The 22,417-nt window shown below is 33.5% G+C and overlaps 1 protein-coding gene across 2 annotated transcripts in view; it reads left to right on the forward strand.

Annotated features, from left to right (window-relative positions):
• Pde4d (phosphodiesterase 4D, cAMP-specific) overlaps nt 1–22,417 on the forward strand; it is a 1,338,202-nt gene that overhangs the window by 438,781 nt on the left and 877,004 nt on the right. For both annotated transcript variants that reach the window (XM_013518413.1, XM_005392663.2), the window contains one exon: nt 21,500–21,729. In XM_013518413.1, the coding sequence (XP_013373867.1) occupies nt 21,500–21,729 (230 nt within the window). The remainder of the gene's footprint in view (nt 1–21,499; nt 21,730–22,417) is intronic.

Genomic DNA, 22,417 nt, shown 5'->3' on the forward strand with positions numbered 1-22,417 from the left:
TAAAGTATAGAAACCTAATGTGGATGATAATTAAAAAATAGCATTTTTGCATTACATGTGCAAAATCATTTCTCATAGTGACTTGCTGTGTCTACTCATGAATAAATAAAGTAAAACAGGTAGAGTGGGGTCAATTTTATTCTAGGAACTGGTAGAATATAAGCATTTTGAGAGCAAACGGCTTTATTCATTGTGTTTAAAGCTGTATCCCAGAAGCTAAACCAGGGCCCGCTGCACGATAGGTGCTCGTTAAATATTTTCAAACATCATGATTGGGGATATTCAAATGCAAAAGTCCTTGTCTGCTTACCAGTACTGCAGGGAAAATTAGTAGCTAAACAAGTAGTGAGAATCCTAGAACAGGTAGCATTTGAGCTAGGTATCATTTAAACTTCCTGAAGGCACTGTGAGAAGTTCATCAGGCAAGCAACATGGCATGAGAGTGTGTGTTTTATATCAGATAACAAACACAGCAAAATTAATTTCAAGTGCTTGTGTGCAATACCAAAACCAAGACAGGAAGCATTTTGCCAATTATTTATGACATGGATTAAGACTATCACTTGATTTTAGAAAAGAAATACCCAGTTGTCTCAGTTTTTCTGAAAACTGACTCCATCCTGTATTCATGTAGATATCTGTGATTCTTCTACATTTCAGCTTTTCTCTGCCAGCTAAGAAATGGTTAATACATTTCCTGTGGTGAAAAAAATGGCTTACATCCAGCGATATTTATAATCTAACTTATAAAATTCTTGTTGCCTGGAGGTTTGGCAGGATTTGTTATTCTATCCTTCAAGGAAACCCTTGATAATAAATCAAACCATTGGGAAATGATTTAGATTTTCATTGTTTAGCATGGTAACTGAAAACAACATTTTGAAAAATCATTTTATAACTAACCTAGAAAATAGTATTTAGAGGCAAAATTTTTGGCAAAGGAACTAATAGCTGAGTACCTAGTTTTTAAATTTCTGTAAAAATTTTATATCTGCTGTTGTTAAGCTCTATCAATATTCTCAAACTCAGGAAAATGGAGAAACTACTTTATAACCTTGAAGCAAAGGAGAGCCTGAAGCCTTGCAGTTGAGCACCAGGGATAAATGTACTTAGCATGCAGTCCTGAGGGCTGGATGGTAATTCTGAAAAGCAATGCCCTTCTAAATTCTGGGGAGCTTTCTCTTTGTTTGAAGGGACTTGATTTGAAGGTGACTGATTTTTGTTAAACATTTGTAAGTGATACTATTTTGCTCTGAGCCTTTAGTTTCAGGACAAAGAAAAATAGCACTTAACTATGAAAGGGTTAGTGGATATATAGTGTTGGGGTTAGAGCTGTGAATCATCCTTTTACAGCACAGATAATAAACAATGAAAAAATCCCTCTCATGGAGTGATACTACAGAGCCCTGGAATCCTATATCATCGTTGCCATCATCATTATGATCATGTGAGGACAGTGCACAGCTCTATCTCAGAGGAATACTTAGCAATTTATGGATTTGTTTTAATTAGTTTTCAAACTTTCCTCATAGGGCAGCAGGAACATAAAGCTGTAACTCTAGTTTTTAGAGACAGCCTAAAGTAAAATGATGATACAAGCATTGCTTTATTTCAGCAAATTCTTGCTGAAACCTCTATTAGCTAAATACCTTATTTTTCCTTTATTTTAAGCCAAAAATCCTAATGGATTCTCATTTTTAAATGATGCATAATGGAAAATTTCAAATATGTTGAAGAGTACAGAGTGTAGTGTAATACGTTTTAAAGAATCATCCATCCAGTGCAGCAGTTCTCAATATACAACTAATTCTCCTCCCATCCCTATTCCCCTCCACATTTCCCGGCACTAGGAGTATTTCCAGCAAATTTCAGCACAGAATATTCCTTTGTCTCTATGTGAGGACATATTTAATGTTAACCTTTTAAAAATGATCTCAATCATGTTAAAAGGCTTGCATATACTTCTAGTAAATTTCCCCAAGAATTTTTAATATCAAATTTCTCTAACTTTTAAAATAATTTAAATTTTTGTTTGAAATGATTCCAAACAAGATTAATAGGTGAAAATCACTGTCTCTAAATTTATCTTTTGGACTATTAATTTCCCTTTTCTGTCCTTTCTTTTTGTAGAAATTTGTCAAAAACCTGGGTCATAAATCCTACAGAACTTCTCATGGGTTGGAATGTGCTGATTGTATCTGTATGGTGTTGCTCAACATACTCAGCTGCCTCTGGAATTTCTCTAATGAATAGTTCAATTTAAAGCCTGGATAAATGATTTCTGATGGATGATCCTCAAAGAATAAGCATATTTTTCTAACTTTATTGTGAAATAGTTTTCAATTATAGCTACCTGTACATATGTATTCATGGTGTACAAAGTGATGCTTTGATATATGTGTGTATGTATACATTAATAATTTTCACAAAATAATAAGTCCATACATCCATCCCGAGTGGTTGGTTACCTTTGGTTGTGAATATGCATGTGCACATAGTGAGGGCGTTTAATACCTCTGTTAGCAAATTTCAAGTACACAATATAATCTTACTAACTGTAGTTGCCATTCTGTACCTTAGATCATCAGAATATGTTCATTTTACACTCACTGAAAGTTAGTGCCTTTTGAATCATCTTCACCACAGACATGAGCAACCACTATTTATCTCCTTGCATCTATAAGTTCAACTTGTTTAGATTCTACATATAAGTGAAAATAAAGAGTTTGTCTATCTGTGCCTGGGTTATTTTACTTAACATGAAAACCTCCAGATTTATCCAGTCAGTCAAATGGCAGAAGTGCCTTCTTTTTCATGAGTGAATAATATTCCATTATGCATACATACTACATTTTCTTTACCCATTTTTCTGTTAAGGGACATTTAATTTGTTTCTATGTCTTGGCTATTTTTAATAACACCATAATGAATACATGGGTACAGATCTCTCTTTGATATACTGATTATATTTCCTTGAAATGAATACTCAAAAGTGGGATTGCTGGATTCAATGGCTATTCTATTTCTAATTTTTTGAGGAGTTACCATATTGCTTTCAAAATGAAGTTACCAATATACATTGCCAAAGTGTAAATATCTCCTTTTTCCATATCCTCACCAACAATTGTTACCGACATCAGAACAGATATGAGGTAATATCTCGTTGTGGTTCTGATATTCCTTTGCCTGACATTTACTGATATTGATTACCTTCTCATATACTTGTTGACCATTTTGTGTGCTCCTTAGAGAAATGTCTAGATCATTGCCAATTTTAAAATAAGTTTATTGATATTTCTATTGAGTTATAGGATTTCATTGCCTATTTTGAATATTAACCCTTCATCACATATATACGAAATAGTAGTATTATAGTTTTGTGTCTGAATGTCCCCCCAAAGCCTCTGCAGTCATGGGGCAGGCTCTTAGAGTTTATGACTGATTCATGGTCCAGTGTTGGAATTATGGATATGAGTGCTACACCTTCCCTGGGGCAGAAAGTTTGCTTACAATGTAAGGGAGGGAAAGAGGCTGTTTTCCGCCACTCTTCTCTTTCTCTCTAGTTGATTTTGCTATCTTCCACCACCATGAACTGTTGCCCTCTGCCATGTGCCACTCTGACCTAGAGCCAGCCAAGTATGGACTGAAACCTCCACGAACTCTGAGCTAAATAAATCTTTCCTTCTTTAATTTTGGGCATCAGGTATTTTGTCTCTGCAATGAGAGAAAAGTAACCAAGACAAGTAGAAAATATTATTGTCATTTTTCTGGTTGTTTGCTATGCAGAAATTTTTAGCTGGATATAATCTCACTTGTTTGGTTTTTAAAAGTATTTCCTGTGCTTTTGTGTATCTGTAATAAATCTTCACCAAAACCAATAGTAAGGAGATGTTTCCCTATATTTTTTTAATGAGTCTTGTGTTTTGAAGTCTTTAATCTGTTTTGAGCTAATTTTACATACTGTGTAAAATAAGGATCCAATTTCTTCTTTTGTATATGGGTATCCAGCTTTCCCAGCATAATTTATTAGTGAAACTCCCCTCTCCCCATCATATATTATTGGTGCATAGGTTATAAATTAATTTATTATGCATCCTTGGGCTTATTTCTGGGATCATATTTTCCTTTCAGTTGGTCTGTGTGTCTGCTTATATGCCAGTGCCATACTATTGATTACTATTGCTTTGTAATATAGTTTAAGGTCAGGAAATATAATGCCTCCAGTTTTGATCCTCATTCTTAAGATAGTGTGGGCTCTTAAGGGTCTTTTGTGATGCTGTAAACATTTTATTTTTAATAACATGCTGTAAACATGTTATTTACATTTCCATGAAAATTCCATTGAAATTTACTGCACAGATTGCTTTGGGTAATATGAGTATTTTTTATATCTCAATATTTTTCTCTTCTTTTTATTTCAAAGACAATAATGAAAAATCAATATGATACAGAATTTCTAAACAAGATGATAGGAAATTAACAATGGTTATTATATTGCATGTTGTTATCTTCAGAGAAATTGCTCAGATTACCAGATACAGGCATGTAAAACTTACCGAACAATACAAACACTAACTGTTTCTTTCAATAAACTCATAGAAATTAATAGTACAATTATCTTAACTATCTTGTGTATATATACATATTTTATTTTTCCCTTCTTTCTTTCCTCTTTTCCCCCCTCCAAATTGTAGTTTCCTTTTGAGCAATTTATTTCCCTTTCACTATATCTATTGTGCCTTTTGGATCTTATTTACTCTTTCAGTTTCTTACAATAGGGAGACAGTACAGTATATACACATGCAATCCTGATTTACTTCACTTATGAGTATGGTGTCTAGTTGCATCCATTTATCTATAAAAGCCCAGAGTTTGACTTCCTTTATAGCTGAGTAGTACTCCATTGTATAAAAATAGCACATCTTTTTTAGCCATTCCTTTGTTGATGGGCATTTGGGTTGTTTCCAAGATTTAGGTATTGTAAAATGTGCTGCTATAAATGTGGGTGCACATATGTCACTCTGGTGTGATGTTTTCCGTTCTTCTAGAAAAATACCCAAAAGAGAAATAACTGGGTTGAGTAGGACCTCTAATTCTAGTTTTGTGAGGAGTCTCTACACTGACTTCCACAGTGGTTGCACCTGTGTACACTCCAGCAATAGTGGAGAAGGGTGCCTTTTTCCCCACAGCTCTGCCAGCGTTTGTTATTGGTCATTTTTTAGATGACAGCCATTCTTTCTGGGGTGAGATGGAATCTCAGTGTTGCTTTAATTTGTGTTTCTTGAATGACTGATGATATTGAACTTTTTTCATATATTTATTTGCCATTTGTATTTCTTCATCTAGGAAATGTATATTCATCTCAGATGACCATTTTTGGATTGGGCCTTTGAATTTTTGGTCTCTGGATTTTCTTTTTTAATTCTTTATATGTTCTAGAGAGAAGTCTTTTGCTTTTTTTGTCCCAGGAATCGAACTTAGGACCTTGTACTTACCAGGCAGATGCTTGTGCCACAGAACCATATTCCTGGGTCAGAAGTCTTCCGTCTGAGGGACAATTGGCTAAAATTTTTTCCCAGTTTGTGGTTTTTTTCACTCTGTTGGTGATTTTTTTTAATGTGCAAAAGCTTTAATAAGATAAGATCCCAGTTGTTGATTCTTTGAAGTATTTCCCTTGCAGTTTGGTTTTTGTTCATGAACTGTCTGCCTATCCCTATGTCTTCAAGATGTCTAATTTCTTTTCCAGTAGATTTAATGTTTCTGTTTTAATGTTTAGATCTTTGATCCATTTTGACTTTAGTTTAGTGCATGGTGTTAGACACGGGCCTAGTTTTAGTCTTTAGCATGTGGAAAGCCAGTTTTTCAGCATTATTCAAGAGGCTATCTTTCCTCCAGTGAACATGTTTGGCCCCTTTTTCAAAGATAAAGTGGCTGAGTGTGTTTGTAATAGTGTCTACATCTTCTAATCTTTTCCACTCATCCTCAGGTCTGTTTCTTGCCAGTACCATGCTGATTTTATTAGAGTAGATTTGTAGTATAATTTCAAGTCAGGGATTGTGATGCCTTGCCTTGCCTTTGTTGCCTAGGACTGCCTTTGCTATTGTAGATCTCTTCTGGTTTCAAATGAATTTTATGAATGTTTTCTCTATACCTGTGAGGTATGCTAATGGTATTTTCATTGTGATTGCATGAAATCTGTGTAACAATTTTAGGAGTATGATGATTTTCACAATGTTCGTTCTTCCAATCCATGAGCAAAGAATATCTTTACATTTTCTGAAATCTTCTTCACTCACATTTTTTAGAGTGCTGGAATTTTCAATATATAGATTTTTACTTCCTTGGTTAGGTTGATTCTTAAGTATTTCATTTTTTTAAAAAATTCTGTTATTAAGTGTGTGGTTTCTCTAATTTCTCTCTTAATGAGTTTGTTGTTTCTGTGCAGGAATGCTACTGATTTCTGAGCGCTAACTTTGTATCATGCTACACTACTGAATGTGGTAATTAAATCTAGAAGTCTTTTGGGGGTCTTTTTGGGGTATTCTATGTAGAGTATCATGTCATCTGTAAATAATACCAGTTTCACTTCATTCTTTCCTATCCTTATTTCTTTTATTTCTCTCTGTTTTCTAATTGCTCTGGCTAATATTTTAGAACTATATTTAATAGGAGTGGTGATAGTGGACATCCTTGTGTTATTCCTGATTTTAGAGTAACAGTTTTCAGTTGTTGTCCATTTTGTATAATATTGGTTATTGGTTTGTCATAGATGGTTTTAATCATATCAAGGTAAAGACAACTTATTCTGATTTTCTGCAGGGTTTTAATCATGAATGAGTGTTGGACTTGATCAAAAGCTTCTTCTGCATTTATTGAGATGATCATGTGATTTGTGTCTTTGGCTCTGTGGTATGATATATTACATTTAGTGATTTGCATGTATTGAATCATTCCTGCATTCCTGGGATGAGTCCCACTTGGTCATGGTGTATAATCTGCTTAATGATTTGCTGCATTCTGTTTGGTAGTATCTTATTAAGGATTTTTGCTTCAATGTTCATTAAGGAGATTGGCTTGTAGTTTTCTTTTTTGGTTGGGTCTTCCTCTTTTTTTGGTATCAGGGTAATACTTGGCTCCAGGAATGAGTTAGGGAGAATTGCTTCTCTTTCTATTTCACTAAAGAATTGGAGAAATATGGGTGTTAAATCTCTACATTTCTGATAGAATTCAGCTGTGAATCCATCAAGACCTGGGATTTTCTTTGTTGGTAAGTTTTTAATTATGTTTTTAATTTTATTGACCTTTTTGGGTTATTCAGAGTTTTTATATCTTCTTGATTCAGATTTGGTAATTCATATGTATGTAAGAATCTGTCAATTTCTTCTATTTTCCATCCTATGCAATTAAAGATTTTCAAATTAGATATTGATGGTGTTCTGAATTTCCACAGTGATTTCACCTTTTCCATTCCATATTGCATAAATTTGAGTTCCTTCTTTCCTTTTTTTTTGATAAGTTTGGCTAGGGCTTTATCAATTTTATTTATTCTTTCAAAGAACCAACTCTTCAATTCTTTAATTCTTTGTATTATTTTCTTAGTCTCCATTGTACTAATTTTGTACTCCGATCTTTATAACTTCCTCCCTTTCTCAGGCTTTGGGCTTGACTTGCTCTTCTTTTTCTAGAAGCTTGAGGTGTAGCAATAGGTTGTTTATTTGCACTCATTCTGTTTTCCTGATATGAGAATTCACTGCTATAAATTTCCCACTGAGGACTGCTTTCATTGCATCCAACTGGTTCTGATAAGTTGTATTTGCATTTTTGTTTGATTGTACATATTGTTTTATTTCTTGATTTCATCTGTGACCCATTGGTTGTTCAGGAGGCTGTTATTTAATTTCCATGTGTGTATGTAGTTTCTGCAGTTTCTTTTGTCAGTAATTTCCAATTTCATTGTACTATGGTCAGATAATATGCATGGGACAATTTCACTTCCTTTAGATTTACTTAAGTGTGTTCTATGGACTGGTATATGTTCTATTTTAGAGAACATCGCATGTGCAGCTGAGAAAAACTTGTGTTCTGGTATTGTTGGGTAGAATACACTGTAAAATTCTAAGTCCATTTGTTCACAAGTTTTGTTCAATTCTGTTATTTCTTTGCTGATTTTTTGTCTAGTTGATTTGTTTGTGACAGTGGGGTGTTAAAATCCCACCTTACAATCGTCTTATTGCTTATTTGATTTTTCATGTCTATTATTATTTGTCTTATATAGTTGGGTGTTCCCATATTTGGTGCATCTAAATTTATCATTATTATCTCTTCCACTTGAAGTTTTGACATTTTTTATCTCTTTCGATCATTCTTGGTTTGAAGTTCACATTTTCTGCAAACAGATTATCTACCCCTTCTTTTTTCTGAGTTTCATGTCACATGGAATATTTTTTCCATCCTTTGACTTTCATGCAGTTTTATCAGCTTTCAATGGAAATTTTAATTTCCTGCATGTCTCTTTGAATATGTGTCATAAATTCTAATTTTTCCTATTATTATTTCCTATATAAGATTTCTATCATTTTCCTATGCTCCTGTACTTTTTAATTTATGTCTCCTTTAGATATGCTGAGCAATTCTTTCATTTTGGTTATCATTTCTTTTTTTACCTGAGATATTATTTTTGATCTGATTTCCTCCATAGCCTCCTGGAGTTGTTTCTTTACTTCAGTTACTATCATTTCAGAAATTTCAGGTGTGTGACTTCTAATTTCTTCTATATTGATGTCTCCTGGATTTGTTCTGGGTTGTTTGGAAGTCTAAGATTGCATTTTGCTCCTTTGTCTTGACATCTTTTATTTAAAAATGTTTAAAAACTTTGTTCTCTCTGATGATCCTTGTGAGTTTTGGTAATAGGTAGCTATATCACTGGTATCAAGATCTCTCTAGGAAAATCTGTTCTTCAGAGGTATCTTTTTTTGTGTAGAAAATCCTTGGTTTGTGTGTGTCTCAAGAGCATACCTTCTCAATTACCTGATAATGGAATATTGGTTTCTGTTTGGCTCTGTTCCCAGTCTTTTGGTGTCGGGTCTATTGAAGATATTACCCCAGATCTCCCCAATATTGTTACACATGGGAGAATAACTGATTACAGCATAAATGACATCCTAACTACAGTAGTACACTTAGCAATAATGATAGCAGTAAGCACAATTTAGATATTGACAAGTTGTGATAAATATTAGTTTTGTACTTTAGACCACAGGAGCAGAGTTTATAGTTAAATAGCAGAACCAATGGTAAATTAGGCATTTGTATGCAAAGTGTTTCCCCTCATTAGAGTGGATTTACCCTGGGTTCCTCCAGGTCAGCCATAGGCATTCCAGAGTGCATTTGGGAGTACATGTGTCCCCGGCACTTCCCACACTGGCTGCCCATCCCATGGTGTAGCGGGGAATGGGCCAAGCACCTGGGTTCCTCCAGAAAGAGTCTCCCGCTATGTTGGAAGGGTGCTGAGCTCGTCTATCCCCTCTCTCAGGGCTCACCAAGATTCTGCAATGATCCCTTGATGGAGGAGGAGTGGTGGACAGGGTCTCTCCTCACCCTTGTGGATCACCAAGGCTCTGCAATGGCTCCCTCAATCTAAATATTTTTATAACATTAATATTTTAGCCCATGATCATGGTGTATGCTCTATATTTGCATTTGTTTGTCTCTTCTTAAATTTCTTTTATCAGTGTTTTACAGTTTTAGATGTAGAAAACATTCACCTCCTTAGTTCCATTTATTTCTATGTATATTACTCCTTTTGATACTGTTGTATGTGGATGTCTTCCTTAATTTCTTTTTCCTATAGTTTGCTGTTAGTGTATAAAAATGCAACTAAATTTTGTATGCTGACTTTAGTCTGGCAACTTTACTAAATTTGCTTTTTACTTCCAACAACTTTCTGGTGGAATCTTTAGTGTGTTGTATCTAATAGATCAAGTCATCTGTAAACAGACAATTTCCTTTCTTCCTTTCTGCTTTGGATATATTTTCTTTCTTTTCTCATGTTATTGCTTTTTTTAGGACTTCCATTGCTGCATTGAACAGAAGTGGTGAGAGTGGGCACTCTCACTATGTTACAGATCTTAGAGAAAAAGCTTCCAGTTTTTCACTGCCAAATATGGCATTAAATGCAGGTTTTTCAAGTACAGAATTCATTATGTGAACTGTGTCCCCTCTACACTTACTACACTGACCATTTGCTTTATCATGAAAGGTATGTTGACTTTTTCATGTTTTCTGCAACTACTGAAATGATCACAGTCTGTATATGATTTTCATCCTTTACTCTGATGCTTCACATCTATTGATGTGAATATGCTGACGTGTACTTGCTTGCCTATGAATAATTGTACTTGACCAAACAACAATCCTTTTAATATGTTGTTGAATTCAGTTTGTAGTATTTTGTTAAGGACTTTTGCATCTGTTGGACTATAAATTTCTTTTCTTGTAGTGTTCTTATATGTCTTTGGTATAGGCGTAATGCTGGCTTTGTAAAATGAGTTTAAATCATATCCTATAATTGAATTTTTTGTAAGAATTTGAAAAGGATTGACAGTAAGCTTTGAAATTCTTGACAGGCTTCACCTGTGAAGCCATCCAGTGAAGAACTTCCTTGTAAGAATGTTTGTGATCATTGATTCAATTTCCTTACTTATTTTTGGACTGTTGACACAGGTATTTTCTATTTCCTCATGATTCAGTCTTATACATTTTATTTTCTAAGGATTTGCCCATGTGTTCTAGGTTATCCCACTTGTTGCCTATAATTTGCTCACTGTAGTTTGCTGTACTCTGTTACATCTTCTGTATGTTTGTGATACTAGTTATAATGTCTCCACTTTCAATTATATTTCTATTTGTTTGATTCATCCCTCATTTTTCATTAGCCTAGCTAAAAGTTTATCAATGTTATCTTTTAAAAACCAACTCAGTGTGTTTTTTCTTGTTGTATTTCTAGTCTCTCATTTATTTTTTTTTTCTGAGTTTTTTGTCTTTGTTTTTTTTCTGCTCATTTTGGGCTTTAAGATTGGAAATTGGCTTGTGTATCTGAGAGCTTTCTTTTTTTAATGTAGGCATGCATTGCTATATTCATCACTTTCAGAATTGCTTTTGATGCATCACATGAGGTTTGGAATGTTTTATTTCAATTTTTGTTTCAAGTAGTTTTTCCTTTCCCTTCTGATTTCTTCTTTGATCTATTGATTGCTCAAGAGTGTATAGTTTAACTTTCAAAATTCTTCCTGTTATTGATTTCTAGTTTCAAACCATTGCAATCAAAAAAGCTACTTGAACTAGGTGTGAGTGAATTATGTGAAATAGGGTTGAACTATGTGAACTAGGATTACACCTGTAATCCCAGCATTTGGGAGGCTGAGACAGGAAGAGCACCTTGAATTTGAGGTCAGTCTGGAATAGAGGGCAGTTTCTTTCTTATTTTTTAGAAATATTTTTCTTTCTTTAAGAGAAAAAAAAAAACAAGGAAACAGAATTTCAAAACAGGTTTGTAGGAGAGCTACAGTAATTAATACATTGTGTATTGTTGTCTTTGTAGTAGTTATTCACAGTAGAAGATTTCAAGACTATCTTGAACTAAACAGTGAGATCTTATCTCAGAAAAAGAGAGAGTGAGTGAGAGAACAAGAGAACTACTTGAAATGATTTCAAGTTTCAATTTGTAAAGACTTGGGTTCACCTTATGACCTATCCAGGAGAATGCTTCATGTGCTCTAAGAAGACTATATGCTGGTGCTGTGGGATGGAAAGTTTTATACGTGTCTGTGAGGCCCATTTGGTTTTGCAGGTTGTTCAAGTCTACTTTTGTTTACAATAGTCTGTCTGAATGTTATAGCCGTTATTGAAAATAGGGTTTGTAATCTTGTTATCCCCTATGCTACATGTTGTATTGTTTATTGAGTATCTTTTCACCTCTCTTTTCTTTCAGTCTGTGCCTATTTTTAAACTCTAACCTTTTAAATGCAGCATATAATTAGATTTTTATTATCATTCAACTGGTTTTTTTCTTGATTGGAAAATTTAATTCATTTACATTCAAGATAATTATGGAAAGGTAAGTTTATTATTGTAATCTTGCTCATTGTTTTCTGATTATGTTACAGTTTCTTTGTTCCATTCTTACTGCTTTACTTTGTAATTTGGTCTGCTTTGATTTCTTTTTATTGTCTTTTCTTGTGGTGCTAGGAATTAAACATAGGGCCTTGTTTATGCAAGGCAAGAACTCTAACACTGAGCCACATCTCCAGCCCTTTATTGTCTTTTTAAAAATGTCTATTCGGTCTACTTTGTGGTTACCCTAGGGCTTCCCAAAACATCTGACAGTTATAGCATTGTACTTTAAGCTGATAACATCATTTGAACTGTGTACAAAAATTCAAAATCTCCCCACCATTTTATGCTATTATGTCACACTTTCCTTCCTTTTATATTCTCCATTAACGAATTATTCTACAGTTGTTTTTTTTAGCACATTTGTCTTTTTATTTGTCTTTTATCGTTATTTTAGAGTCAAAATAGCCATATGACCATAACAGTATTATTGACAATTCCACTATATTTGTACTTTTCAGCACATTTTATAGTCTTATGTTTTCATTATTAATTAGCAACCTTCTATTTCAACTTAAAGAACTTCTCTTTAGCACTTCTCATACGGTAGATGCTGTGATGATCAAAACTCCTAGCTTTTGTTCCTCTAGGAATGTCTTTATCCCTCTGTTTTTAGGGTAGCTTTGAAAAGGAAAGTATTCTTGGTTCGTAATTTCTTGCTTTCTCACATTTTGAATATATCATTCCACTCCTTCCTGTCCACTGGGTTTCTTTCAAGACATCTGCTGATAAAAAATCCTTTTTACTTGTGCATTATTCTCTTTATGCCCTTTACTTTTGTCAATATATATTTTCTTTGGGTTGATATTTCTTGGAGTTCTTGGAGTTCACGAATCTGAATGTTTGTATCTCTCCCATGAATTTGGCAATTTCCAGCTAGTATTTTTATTTTTTAATAACTTGCTTTAGTTCCCCCACATTTTATCAGGAAACATATTGCTGAAAAACAGAGACCTGTTGGTGGAAAGCAGTGTGTGGATCTGGGCTGGGCAGGCTTAAATTCAGTGAGCCATTTAGTGATTTGCAGTAAACATCTTTTCTGAAAGTTCCTTCATCTTATCAACTGACAGCTTAAAAATGAAGTCACCAGACATTTCATTTAATTATTCTACAAATATTTGCTGAACTCTTTCTGTGTTGCTGGTGCTGTGCAGATCCTAGGATAATTGTTGAGGTAGGAATAGCTGTCTCCTCCCAGAGCCCCCAGGCGAGATGAAAATGCACTAGTAGACTCTACAAGGAAAACAGAGTAATGTCTATGGCTTGATGGTTGGAGACTCCTGTAAAGGGTAATGGATTTAGTGTCTTCCAAAAAAATATTTTTTAACAAATGGCTTTACCACTCATTAATAGACTCACTGTATGCATACTAACCTCTCTTAGTCTCATATCCAAAATCTATAAAAAGGGAAAATAAAATTGTTTCAGACATTTTTGGGATAATCATTATTTACTGTACACAGAATATGTAATACAATAAATACTACTAAAATGATAAATAAGGAAATGATGAGGAATATCTTGTTATGATTATCCTGATTTTAAAAAGATTACACATTATGTTGAAGTTAGGTGTCAAATAAGCATTCTTTTAATCCATAGTTCGTCAGTGAAACACTTTATAGTAATCTGAACATCAAAGCTCACAGCAAAAAACATAACCTTTGGTACTCTCCATGTGGAGATGACTTTATTTTACTTTAGTTCCACTTCACCACCACTCAGTCCAACATTTGCTAATTTATTTTAGATGTATAAACTTATTATTATAAAAATGCCTTTAATGATAAACTTAGTTTGAAATTTCCTCTTTTTTTGGTACTGGGAATTGAACTCAGGACCTTGAGCTTGCCAGGCAGGTGCTTATGCCACTGAGTTATATCTCCAGACTCTGAAATTTCATATTTACAATCATATTTTTGCATTGTTGTTGTAGTAACTAAAGCTTGAAAATGAGACAGTAGATTCTTGATATTCATGTTAATGTTGTGAATTGACACCTCATTCATCAAGTGAAAGAGTTTTCAAAACACCAAGAGACTAAGCTAGCTGGGTTTTAACCTATTCTTCTAGAATAGGAGACCAAAAAAACAAAAGCAATGTTAGTTTGTTGTTTACAGTTCTGATTCTATTTTGGTGTATCATTGTGAAGTAAATAATTGGTAGAAATCATGTCTCTCATTTTTTTTGCTGTCCTTTACTAACAAAATAAAATCAACATCATTTTTCAAGGTCAGCCAGGAAAGGTACAATACTATTTTCAGAAGATTAATTGAATCCTAGGGTTTCAGATAGATTTTCTTGTTGATGAGAGTATTACTGAAGGAGAAATTTTTCTATTCCTTTTAGAAACTTTTTAGAAGTTTTGATGAATTGTAGGAAATGACTTTAGAAAACTTGAGTATTTTCTTTCTCTTCTAATCAGTATGAATCACAGCCTATATTTGGAGTATGCTCTGTGGATGTTTGAGAACTATCTCCTATCTTTGTGTTAACCTGAGGTGGAAATTTTCATTTTTACATGGAATTAGTTTTGTAAGAGTACCTTCTAAATCATTATACAAATTTCCACTTGAAAATGTATTATGGTAATTCAGCACAATGACCTTTTCATTACTGAGTGACCTTAGGTATTTATTTCCTTTGTTCAGCTTGTGAGTTTTCCACGAGATTATTTGGGTAATGTTGGCATTCAATTTTAAAGCAAAACATATGTAATGAGTAGTGTGCTAAAAGGAACACCTGGGATGAGGGAAAGAATAAAAAAGAAGGTCCTAATGCATTTTATAGATAGATACATAGATAGGTGGGATAACTGTGCTGCTGTTGTTTAGTGGTTATTGAAAGGAATAGTTAATGCTTAAGGCTTTTTATATATATTTTGACCAATTTTGCATGCTTATATCTGGTAATCTGAGCAGTTTATGTGAAGACAACAATATGCAATGTAACAACCATTGCTGAATTCCTACCATCCTGTGTAGTGAAACTGTGCATTGCCTCTAAGGTTCTTTTAAATTGTTATTTTCTTATTCTCTTTAATGGTTTGATCAATCTTCCATTCTTACATCTGTTAATCTGAGCAACTTTGTTGAAGATAACAATGTGTATTATAACAACCACTGTTAATCCCTATCATTTGATTTGAAACCCAGTATCATTTTTAATGTTCTGGCTTTTTTTGGTTTGTATTTTGCTGTTATTCTTTTTTTTTTTTTTTTTTTACTATTCTTTTAAAATAAAAAAGGAAAACAAAAGAAAAACATTTGGCATAAGGCTTAGAGAATTATAAAGCTGATTCTCAATTATTGTTGTAGTATATGGTAACATATTTCATGGAGATATAAAAGAATAGTGTATATAGAGTCAATGTCTATTATTTACATGTATCACATTTAGATAGCAAGTATGAATTTCACTTCCCTGTGATACTAACCTATTAAATTGTATCTTCATCCTAAAGAGTTGTTTCAGCTTTCAAAAATTGTCTGTTTAATGCTATAAATTCAAGTATAGGTAAATTTTACCTGTGTAGAAAATTATATCATCCAATGAACTGTGCAGGAAAAAAGAAATATAGCATTGCAAGTGATTAAAAAAACCCTATCCTCAGTTTAAGCTGTTCTATTCTTGGAAACCTATGAAACTGTTTAACATGCTGATCTCTGCAATGCTCTGTCCAGCACAGGTCCTCTAGGGGCTCTGAGCAGTTGAAATCTTTCATTCTTATTTTTTGACAGTTAGGCAGAAATGAACATCATAATGTCCATTCACAATTGTCCATCAACATTTCTCTAGGACTCGTTTCAGGATTCCTTGTAGATGCCAAAGTCTGCAGCTATTCCAATACCTTATATAAAATAGGATAATATTTCCATGTAACCAATACACATTCCCCTACATATTTCAATTCATCTCTACATTACTTATAATACCTAAAAGTCTATATTACTTATAATACCTGGTAGGCACTATAAAAATAGTTGTAAGATTATATCATGTATGGAATAATGACAATGAAAATTCTCTGCAAAATACTCTCACTTGCTTACAACACATCTATCCCATCGTTCTTTCCACTTTCTGAAGCAGTTCCAGAAGTCCTCTTTTGTGTTTATGAGGTGTGATTAAAAATAAATATGGTGACTGCTGCTGTTGAGTACCATCCAACAGAAAAGCAGGCTCTTGAAAACATGAGGTATTGTCAGCCACCTATTTACTGGATCTTCATTCTGCAATCTCTGGCTGTTTGTCAACGTCAAAATGGCCATGTAAAGTAAACGTTTTGAAACAAGCCTGCCACAATAACACAACTAAAGTTACTCACAAAAGAGGACTTCCAGAATTACTCCAGAAGGTTTCAAGAAGGGTGGAATAAGTGTGTTTGAATTATATTGAGGGGGATTAATTTATTTTACCGTGATAATTTAAAAAAGTAAATATATATATATATATATATATATATATATATATTCCCTTGTGCTAAAAATGAGTGGTTTTCTCTCTACACTGAAAGAAACAAAAAGAACGAAAAATTAATTAGATATCTTCCATAGAAACTAAATAAAGGAAAATAATAATAATCAATACTAGAGTTAATGCTTATCGGTGGTAAGTGATGATTAACATGGACTTGCTTCAAGTATATCTTTCAGAGAGAGGTATTTATTCTAATGGTGAAAATTATCACATAAGATTAATTGTCTATTTCATTACTTGTCTATTCCAACCTATTTCATATAGGTTGCACATTATCATGAAAAATTTCACTTATTATAATGAACAGGTTTGTTTTACATTCATTCAAATGCTTCAGTGTTTCTTTTCTTTCGATATTGTATATCTTGAAGCTGAATAAAAGATATTTCTTAATCTCAGTGATAGCAAGGTGAATGTTGTTTCCTTTTATTATTATGACTTACATTGTGCTTTTAATTTTAAAAATACAGAGAGGTACTTTAGAGAACTGGGATATTTTCTTCCAGAATTTCTCTGTGAATATGACTTTTTTGTTTTGTTTTGTTTTGTCATTGTTTTATAAAAATGAGATCACCCTTTATCTCTTCTTCTCACTTAACATTGTCATAAATATAGTGACACAATTCTGTGCATTATTTTATTAGCTTCATAGTATTTTATACGATGTATCAAAATTTATTAAGCCAATCCTTCACTGCAACAATTCGATTACATCTGCTTGTTTGGTATTATAAATGAGCTGCATTGAAAGTGTTTGTGGCTGTATCTTTGCCAAATAATCTTATTAGTCTGTATCTAAAATGGCAAAAAAACATTAGTTCTCTAATTTTCATATACATAAAACTCAGAGTTCTCAAAATTTAGCACACATAAAAATCATAGTGGGGTTTTACTAAGATCCTGAGGCTCTGACTCACAGAGATTATTATTAGGCAGATCTAGCAAAGGACTTGAAAGTCTGAAATTCAGAAAGCTCCTTTGATAATTCTAATGCAGAGGCCTTGAACACCACACTCTGAGAAATAATGGCTGGGATACGTTAGAAATATTATCTTTTTCCTCAACCCCTTGCAAAAATGCCATTTTAGAACAATAACACAAGATACATATTACTCTAGTAGTTACATTTATATTTCTTTTTAAATTAAGGGCATTTACTCTCCTGCTGTCTACCTTGATAAAGTTGTCCCTTTATTTCTAAAGGATAATTGATGCACTTTGACCTGGAGTGTGAAAACAAACACATAGTTACTATTCTGAGTGAAAATGTTAGGATCTAGATATCTAATTCTCTATCTTTATAGTCAAGATAAAAATACAGGTAATTGGGGGCTTAAATTCACAGTATATGAGCATAAACATAAACTTTATTTTTAATAGAGATGATTCTCTGAAAAGGAGTCACCCTTTGAGGCAATTTTACCAGAAAAGAGAATCTCACAAACAGTAAATCATTCATCTAGTCAGCTGGGTTATGTAAAGCACTTTTGTGACTTCAATGCTAATACTCAGAATGGACAGCTAAGCACCTAACAAATAAGGTTAATTTCAGCCAGCTATATTACATGTGACTAAAACTTTGTTAGACTCATCCTTGTTCTTTTCCCTGTTCCTTGCTGTTAAGCCATTAACTAAATTATTACTTGTTAATAATTGAAGAGTCTGGGTTAAGTTAGTGGCTCTGTCCTTGCATGAATTTCACAAGTAAAAGTCTCTTTCTCCCAGTGGTAAACCTAGTGGAGACAATTTTGAGTCACTTGTAAGAAAATGGATGCAATTTGAGACCCTAATATTATGCAAAATGAATCAGACACATAAGCTTACATATCACATGGTTTTGCTGATATGTGAATCCCAAAATACAAATAATTTAAAGAGCAAAATAAGAGGTAGGTAACAGGAAACAGGGAGAGAGGTCTTTTGTAAATGGGAAGGCAATCTAGAGCTAGGAGGGGAGAAGTAGAGGAGGGACGGGAAGGGGAAGTAAAAATAAAGATATATTATGTATGCAACAACTCCTGGTAATAAATGTCATCATCATATACTGCAAACATACACTAACAAGAATTTCAAAAATTAAATTCAAAAAAAATGATACATTTGCAAGTTTATCCTTCATTTTCTGTACTGGCCATTTGCCTAAACATTGACTTTGCCAACGGTTATTACAAAGTCAGTGTGTTTCAGACATGAAAGTGGTTTTAAGATTTATTTTGTACAAGTTCCTGACTTAAGCCTAAGAAAACAAAAACCTGAAAAGGTTAAGTGACTTCTTAAGACCGCATTATTGGTTCGTACACTGTAAGACCTAAAATTCTATCTCCCTATTTAATCCCAGATTATTATTAATTTCAAATGTTTATGTAGGGCTGTTCTATTTTAGTTCTGTCAAATTTTTTAAAATTAAAGTGTGAGGCTTATTCAATTGTGGTCCGTAAGTGTGTGTCTTCGTTTTTTTTCTAGTATTATTTACCCTGCCAAGGTTCTATAACTGTAAGGTAGTAGTTTCTAGCTCCTGCTTACACTAAGGCGGATTTGGCTTTAAATCCTTGCTTTTGGAGTAGTTGGCCGTCCTAGGTTGCTGGAGACCATGGTGTTTCCCTGGACACAAGACTCTAAATGCTAAAATAAAAATGTTCTAGGTAAACAGTGATGTTTGGTCACCCTACTTCCTATGTAGTGATGTTATTTTGTAGGTCTCTGCTTCTTTATAAGTGACATGAGAAAATAATAGGAGTTAACTCAGGATAGTAATACAAATTAAAGGAGAGAACAAATGTACAACAGCACCACTTCATAAATACTTAATAAATATTAGCCATTATTTACATTTTTTGATGTTGCTTTATAAAGCAAGTAGATTCCTCAGCACAGATTTGAAATATCTAGACTTTTAGATCTAAGATTTGAAATAGTAGAATATGTTCAACTTCAGCTTTTTGCTTTAGCTTTGGGTCTCTTTCTATTATCTTATTTGTTCACAGTGTTAAACAATGCAGGGCTGGGCAGAACTGAGTCCACCATTGCATATCTTTTCATGTTTTCAAGACACAAGGAAGAGAAATATTTTCTATTTGGAAACCAGTGAAAACGAGCATCAAAGGCAGCACAGTGCTATCAAAAGAAAAGGGAAGTAGCCTGTGTTCTAATAGTAATAGCTGCTATTTTGGTGGTGAACACAAACTCTATGCCAGATATTGGTGCTTCAGATTCTTTGTATCTGATCTAGACGTGATCATAAGAGGTAAATATTATTGTCTCAATTTTTGGAGAAAATGATCTCAATTTTAGAGAAACAATTTCAGCAAACCTAAGTTAATTGCTCAAAAATAGTATAATCAGGAGTACAATAAGGGTTGCAAGCTAGGTCTGGGTGAACTAAAGTTTATATGGGTTTAACTTATAACCACTGCGCTAATTTGAGAGACAGTCCTTTGTTCCTTCGGTGAGTTTCTTCACCTTATCACTCAGAAGAAAAGGAAATTGCCCTTTACAGTTGCTTATCACTTTATAAGCAATCAGTTGTTCATATCACATGCATATGCTCATGTAATTCCTCTGAGTAAACAGTCATTCTGTTTTTAAGAATGGACCACTAAGAAAGGTTAGACAACATTTTAAGAACATTCTAAGTAATGTGGTAATGTCAGGATTCAAAAATCTAGCCCTCAGCTATGTATGGTGGCACAGGACTATAATCCCAGCTACTTAAGACTGAAATAGGAGGATGGTGAATTTGAGTCCAACCTGGGCAATTTAGCAAGACCCTTTCTCAGAATTTAAGAAAGGCTGGGGAATGTAGCTCAGTGCTATAGTACGTGCCCAGAATTCAGGAGGTTATGTGTTCAATTGCTAGCACTGGAAAAAAAAAAAAAAGAATGAAGAAAAGGAAAGGAAAAGGAAGAAAAAGTCATTGAGACAGTTATCTAATACACTTGATGATTCTATAAATCTCAATATTGAATATGAGAAATACTAATAGAGAAGACTTTCCAACTGCTTAGAAATAGTCCTCTTCTAATGGTATAGTTTTCTCAGCCAGAATCAAAATATTAAAATTTCTACTTTATTATAGAATTGATTTGCCTTTTCCTGTGACTAATGTAGATCAAATTTGCAAAATTCAAGTGTGGCTTAAATTCTACTGGGTTCTAAATTTTTTTTTTTTTTATTTTTTGTTTTTATTTTTTGTTTTTTTCCGGTACCGGGAACCGAACTCATGACCTTGCACTTGCCAGGCAGGCGCTTTTGCCGCTGAGCTAAATCCCCAGCCCCTCTACTGGGTTCTAAAATTGTCTTTTCATGACTTTTAAAACTATCCTCTCACAAAGTCTTACAATAATTGGCAACAGAATATTAGAGAAATATTAAAACATGTTATAAACATTGTCCTAAGTATGAAGACAAATATAGAACTCATTTTCTTTCTCTCTTTTCATAGGCATCTGTGTGCCTGTAAGAACTGCACATATTTCTGACACATAAATATATCAAGATAAAATTGTTTTGCAATTTATTTCATAAGAAATAGAAAAAAACTTGAATTTTCATTTGATCTTGTAGAACTCATGCACAAAGTTCATAAATTTGAAGATTGTTCGGGATGTCATTCAGTTGCTACAACTAAGCTAAACTAAATATATTGGTGAATAACCAACCTACATGTAAAATAAATCTAGATTTCAGGTGTGGATTCTGATCTTTGCACCAAATATCATTCTGTTCATGTTCTTGGTATTTAGTTAGCATTGTTCACATATGTTTCACTTAATTTCTTCTTCAGTAGGATATAAAGTCTTTATATAATGATAATTTACTGAACTTTTACTTTATTGAACTCTTGCCTTAGGCTTCTGAGGAAACACTACATTCTAGTAATGAACAGGAAGATCCTTTTCGAGGAATGGAACCCTACCTTGTTCGAAGACTTTCATGCCGCAATATTCAGCTCCCTCCACTTGCCTTCAGACAGTTGGAACAAGCTGACTTGAAAAGTGAATCAGAGAACATTCCACGACCAACCAGCCTCCCCTTGAAGATTCTGCCACTGATAGCTATCACCTCTGCAGACTCCAGTGGGTGAGTGCCCTCGGGTGACATTTCCTCATTTTATATTTATTCATGATGATTGCTACCTGTGGTCTTTTGAGTTTCAGTAGCTCCTTGCTTGATTTGAGAGACAGGACAATGGTCTTTACAGAGTCAAAAATAAATAAAAGGGAAGCAAAAGGATGATTTTTTTCAGGTAGCATTACCTATGCAGGATAGACTTTTTAGTTAAATTGTTTTACAAGAAGGCATTGCAAATATATAAGTAAATGCCAATAAACATTAAGGAAAATGGTATCATGTCTGGAAAATTAATATTGGCCAAATTAATTTAATAGAAAAACTCTTAAATGAAAACTAATGGGCAAATTATCATATAGGCATACATATGTGGAAAAAGTGGGTAATCTATTGATTCAAAATGATTTGGAATCAAGAATATATTATACTATAATTAAGATCAACAGAAATATGCAATTATATTAATGAGCCTAGTTATTTGGCCTTTGTCACTTTGAGATGGTGCTTACCAAAATACTGTTTTTAACATACGGCATTTTTGTTTGGTTAAAGTGACATCTCCCTCATATAACTTCCTACATTGCAGAGATAGTTTTTTAAGATTTTTCCTGGTATTTACTCATGAAGTTTTTGCTCTCTAGTTGCAGTAGTACCACCAGGTGACAGTTGTGGAAGAAAGTTAGAAAACTGTTGCATC

Source organism: Chinchilla lanigera, unplaced genomic scaffold (assembly GCF_000276665.1).
Source record: "Chinchilla lanigera isolate Chin_1 unplaced genomic scaffold, ChiLan1.0 scaffold00045, whole genome shotgun sequence".
NCBI classification, from domain to species: Eukaryota; Metazoa; Chordata; class Mammalia; order Rodentia; family Chinchillidae; genus Chinchilla; species Chinchilla lanigera.